This window comes from Nanorana parkeri, unplaced genomic scaffold, assembly GCF_000935625.1.
Source record: "Nanorana parkeri isolate BGI_ZX_2015 unplaced genomic scaffold, ASM93562v1 scaffold1320, whole genome shotgun sequence".
Classification (NCBI taxonomy): Eukaryota; Metazoa; Chordata; class Amphibia; order Anura; family Dicroglossidae; genus Nanorana; species Nanorana parkeri.
Genome location: NW_017307588.1, coordinates 27,202 through 33,199, shown reverse-complemented (window position 1 = coordinate 33,199; position 5,998 = coordinate 27,202). Strand labels below are relative to the sequence as shown.

General features: G+C 41.6%; 1 protein-coding gene across 1 annotated transcript in view; it reads right to left on the bottom strand.

The window, feature by feature from the left end:
• The window catches only part of LOC108797662 (NXPE family member 1-like), a 10,178-nt gene extending 5,300 nt beyond the window's left edge, over nucleotides 1–4,878 (bottom strand). The window contains exon 1 of the mRNA XM_018569301.1: nucleotides 4,761–4,878. Within this exon, the coding sequence (XP_018424803.1) occupies nucleotides 4,761–4,878 (118 nt within the window). The remainder of the gene's footprint in view (nucleotides 1–4,760) is intronic.
• Nucleotides 4,879–5,998: the final 1,120 nt, after the last annotated feature.

Sequence of the window (5,998 nt, the reverse complement as noted above, 5' to 3'; positions counted from 1 at the left end):
GGGGGGGGGGCATCTGGCTGTGAATGGAAAGGGGCTCTAGGAATGTTTTAATCTGGGAAAATCTATATATGGTTCTTTACCGATGGCATTACATCTAGCATAGACTTGCTGGTTTGGTCCCAGGTTGCTTGCTGCATTGTTTCTGGACCTGCCCACTGCCTGGCTCTATGATTCACATCTAGTGGTCCTACCCCATGGCTAGATGTTTGTGGATCCGGGTATCTAATACGTTCAATGCTCTCCGTGTCTCTGTCTAGGGACCCCTGTGAAGCCTTGCTTAATAGACCGTCTCCAGGCTTATCCCGATACAAACGTTTGTTAGTTGTCCAAATTTTCACAGCTACCAAATTGATTATAGCAAAATCCTGGAAATCCCCCGCGTTAAGCTTTGAGGCGGTCAAGCAAAAAATACAGTGCATAATGATCGATGAAAAGCTGAATGCTGTTTTAAATGATACCCACCCTCGTTTCCTTAAAGTATGGCAACCCTGGATCTCTTACTTCCAACCTACTCGCTTTGACCAAACCTTAATGTCCCTTTGTAGGGGCCAAAGGAAATATCACCGCTCCAATTCCTTTGCCGCCATTAGGACTCCCCAGGTGCTGGTCCAATAGGTGCGTCTCCCCCTTGGAATATATAAGTATGCAAACAGACTGCACTATCCAGAGAATTCCAATACTTCAGACTTTATTGAAATTCACAGCAAATCCAGTATAACAGTGAATAAAAGTGTATAAAGCAGCAAATACCAGCACTGCACACCCCCAACCAGCTCTCATATGTTTCACCCGTAGGCTTATTCATGTCCCTTTGATAGATATTGCCCATTTGAGTATGATTCCCCCTGTGGCCCCCATCTTTTCTCTGAAGTTTCTCTCTTTTCTTTCCATTTTCTCACTTCTTCTCCCCTTCTTTTCTGCTACGATACCCTCAAGGGTCTTTGTATTGGTTTTTGATTACATTATGGACATGATGCCTATATTTCCTGCTTGCATTATATGATACTATATATCTTCTTATGTTGTACCACATTGTACTTTTTGGATTGTTCCTTTTCTTGCATAATAAAATCTTTTGGTGGAAAAAAAAAAAATCAGTCAAGGGTCATTTTTTTACCTTAGCATTCTTCTTGTGCAGCTGTTTTCCCTGTCAGTGTGTACAGTCATTAAGGTTTGTGAAGGTTATCATTTATCCAGGTTATGGTACAGTATTAGTACTAACACTAGCAATGTAACTTTATATACTGTATGCAAGACACCGTAGTGAGAAAGGCTTGTACAATGGAGAGACAAAACAACCCCTCATCTAACAGATAGCCCATAGGGGAACTCTGTAGGTCAGGATTTCTTAGTCTTACTACATCTTAAGGAAAAAGAGACATTATTTTCAGGAAAGTGAGGTGGATATTTGGAATAGAGATGACAACTGATTCACAAAAGGTGTGAAAGAGGCCATTTGTGTCAATCTGGGACAACCATCCCTAAACAGGTCTAGAGGCCCTCAGCACCATTTGTCACCCACATATTATGCCATTTTAAATTCTTGATCCTGGTAATTCGTCAGCCATGTAACTCAAACAAATAACACTTGTCCCAATCAACGTCTGCCCTGATATATTACACCATGGTGATTGGATTGAGGTGACTGACTTACCAATGTGGCTATAAACGCTGGGGTAGGAGTGGAAAAACATCAACATGAACAAGTCCAGTTCAATGTGACTAACTACTTCAAGCCAGAGTGTGTTAATTATCTAGGATGATCATAGACACATGTCCTTCAAGTTCTACCACTAACAACGTTTTAAAGGTAAATCCTCCTGATGTCAAAGCTGCCTCAAATTGGCACATTTTCCTTCCCAGGTACATGGACAGTATAATGCTAAACATTCAAATATCTTTACATTGGACCCAAATCCTGGAATAATGTTTGCCAACTGCTCCTATTGCTGTAAAAAAAACAAAAACCTTTATATACTAATGGTAAACCAGTCTTTTCATGATGTCCCCTTGTAGTTTGCATAGTCCTTGTAATAAAACATTCATTTTTTTATTTAAAAAATGTCTCCCCTTTTTTCCAATAGCCTTGTCTCTTTATGGGCAGTGCTGAGACCAGGCGATGGATTACACATGGTGGTATACTAGTTAGCATGGCTTGATTGCAATGCTTATGGCATGAGATCATAGGACTCAGCATCAGATACTTTTTTCAGTAGTTTATATTTAGATATCCTAACAGCTTTAGAAAAATATGCCAACCAGTGTTCTTTATCCCTTTGTGTTCCTATTGGAACATTTAAGTAAATTTGTTTGCTCGCCTTTTCTTGAAAAGTGACCCCAGATTAGACATGTGCACCAGCAAAAAATTTGTTTCGTTTGGTTTTGATTCGAATTTTGCTTTATTTAGTTTTTCGGAATTCGGGTCCGAAAGTAAATTCGTTTCGGAATTTGGATTCGGACTAAATTCGTACGGTAATCCGTACGAAATTACGTTTTGTTTTCGTTTCGTTCGTTCGTTGCAGCAAAGTGACATTTAAGAGGAAAAAAACATTTTTTTTGTTCTCAAATGTCACTTTGCTGCAACGAAATTTCATCCAAAAAACAAAAGTTCGTCCAAAAAAAAAGAATCGGAAATTCGGATTCGTTTGCATTCGTTATATCTGTAATTCGGAATCCGAATCTCCGAATTTCCGAAATTTCGTCCGAATTTCGATTCGGAACTAAACGAATCGCACATGTCTACCCCAGATTCATAGAGCAGGAAGAAGTAAGAAGTCACAAGCACACCGGTCTCCATCTTATCAATCCGTCTTTATTGACGTCAGATAATCATGGTATCATAAAACAAAAGCATTTGTTGCGTGATACCATAAATACCTGACGTCAATAAAGATGGGTGATAAGGTGGACTGGTGGAGACCAGTGTGTTGGTGACTTAATTCTTCTTCCTGCTGTACACGGTGCCATCCGCTTGTCACTGCAGCACCCACCAAAGCAATTAAAGGGGATATATCGGTCAGTAGCGCAATGGGACATTCCTAGGTTTATAGAGCTGACACCACATGCTTGGAATGTCTTCAGAACATGCCAGAATTCTAGATTCTCAGGACACTCTATTATACAAATATCAACAACAGTTTACATTGTCAGGTTTGAGCCTACTTCCTGCCATGCCTGGTGAATTCTTATTGGCCATTGAGGCCACCAGGTGCATTAGGAAAAAAGAGGTGGAGGGAAAGCCAGTCAGAGTTCAACCACAGACATTATGGCTAGAAGCTGGATGGGAGAGCTGCCCAGGTTTTGGTTTTATGTAGTCTGAACTTCTTAGGTTTTTGATAGGTTAACATTTCAAAAGGGAATCTAAAAAAGTCATATTTGCAGCTGTCTACAGGTGTATTGTAGTCACAAGCATAAAAGAGGTAGCAATATGGCCAGAAGCAGTGTAAGCAAATTCTAAGGATTGTAAATATTGTACTAGGGACACTAACAGGGTTATTCACAAAAGGATGAAGAGTTTGGAGAAGGCCGGAGAAGTGGACAATGTAGGCCAAAATAGCTGATTTCGAAAAAAATCTCCAGTTCAGCTCACTTTTCAGTTCAGCTATGTGGTCCTAGATTGTTCACCTCTCCTGCCTTCCCCAAACTCTTCACCCTTTTGTGAATAACTCTGTAAGACATTACTCAGACTTTGGGCCTGGTAGGTAGCAGTAGCCTTGGGGTGGCAAGGTAACTAAAGCAATAGGCAAAGTAGCTGGAGCCATTCTTAGCTTACCTTAAATCCCACTTAGCTTACCTTTTCTAAGTAATGTAAAGGAGGGGGCAGGGGAGTAATGTTTGTCATAATGAACCCAATCGGACTTGTGCTGGCAGATCTCCTATTCAGATGCGTAGGGATGCCTGTCCTAATAAACGGTTAAGATCTCAAGGCTTGGGTGGTATATTGCAGTGCACTCAGCCTTTCCCTCCAATCTGCCCCACATCTGCCATCCATTCAAAGCAATAGAAGCTGCACATAGAGTCCTATGTATAACTCCAACACAATAAAACAGCTAAAAAAAGGTAAGGAATATTTTTTAAAACATTATTTTTGGTATGCTGAGTGAACAGGGAACCCATAACCAACGTACAGCGGGGATTTCTCATGTTCAATTGTAAATGTGGACATACACTTTAAGTCTACTTGGTTGACTATATGAAATCCTGCTCTGCTTGGTACAGAACATCTCATCAGCTAGCCATCAATTATCTTGTTGTAGATTCCATGCTGCTGATAATAGAACTGTAATCCTGGGTTGGCTCCTCTACATATTTCAATTAGATATTAAAATAGCACATCATTACTTTTTTTTTTTACTTTGTTAATTGTATGTTGATAAAATAAATTATAGCAACAATTATTTTAAAACTGCTCAGCCTAGTTTTTTAGGAATGTTCTGCTCCTGAACCATGGAAAGAAGTACGTGACTTTGCAAATCGTTTGTCATGTATAATATTCCAGCTCTCAGAGTGTATCTAAAGTCACTTGTTTTATTTGGAGTGGGAAGAAGTTGGAAATGGGGGATGAGCTCGGGTTAGGATCAAACCTGGTCCGAACCAGAGCTCTTCCACACAAGAGCACTTCCACCCAATTAACTTTAAGCTGGTTGCAGAAGAAGTCCTGGAAGATTCTACGGTGGCCATCACAACACGCTACCCTGCACAACATGCTATCCAAAAATTCTGGAAGCTTGGACAAGTAAAAAAAGTAAAAAAACACTTACTTTTGATGCCCTCTGTGAAGTGCATGATGAACTGTCGCAGCGTTGAATCTCCAATCAGGAAGAGCTTCTTTCCCTGCAGACATTTCACATAGTCCTCGGCGGTTTTGTAGGTGGTCATCGAGCAGTAAGCGGGCTTCCAAGTACCATTGAAAAAGTGTCCGCTTGGGAACGGCGAGCTCATTCCCGGCTGACATTTCGGCTTTGGGGTTAACGGGATTTCTGGAAGAAAGATTGTTTTTTCATGGGGAATAAATATCACATAGTAACATAAACGTCATGTGGTCAGGCTAAAAAAATAAATAAATCACAAAGCCACACGTTTAACCCCCAAAAACTCTTTCACCACTAGAAATATAGGGGCGAGTCTTCCTAATGGGGACATAGACTGCAATCAAAACATGACGGGGTCTAGCGATTCCCCCACGCCATACAAAATTGAAGAAAGCAATGTTTTGCCTAGAAAGAAAGTAAATAAAAATGAACAGCCCATTACAAGTTAAACTAACAAAACCAGCTTTTGCTGCAATATTCTGCTTCCGCCTAGAGATTTCCTCCGCAATACTTTTATTTCTACCACTAGATGTCCTCACCCTGAGGACCGGCATCTTTCAGCACGCTTCCTCTGAGCCCAGGTCATCCTGGACCCGTCTAAAACCTGTGACTGGATAGTGAAAGGAGAATCAGCAAAGTGATGATCTCCTCTCTGTTACCCTACTCTCTCCCCCTATCAGCATGCTTCTTGCTAACACTTGAACTGATTGGTTCTTTGTGCTGCTTCTGCCTCAACTGAGCCGAAGTGACAATCGAAGCGGGGTGAACACCTCGCACATGACAGCTGTGTGGAGCCAGCCGTGATTTCACGGCTGGCTCCGCCCAGTTGCAATGACAGATCAGCCTCCCCAATACATGTAGCCAAAAATAGTCAATGACGTCACTGCATCCCGCCCATTTGCTCATGTCAAGCCATTGTAAGGAAATTCCCGGCCCGCAGCTGATTGGGTAGCTTGGAAGGATCTACCTTCCGTGTTTGGGAACAGCTCCTTCCAGGTTTGGAGGGGCTCAGGTCAGTACCAGGCTTGGTCCCAACCTGAGCACATCACTGGTTAGAACCCTGGACAGGTTTTCATAGCTTCTTGTGGGAAGATTGACTCTCTTTTTGTCCTGGTAACTCCCATCAGGATAGAAAGGAAAGGAAAATTCCAAATTTGGAGTTGTCACCAGTAGACATCCCGGGTATG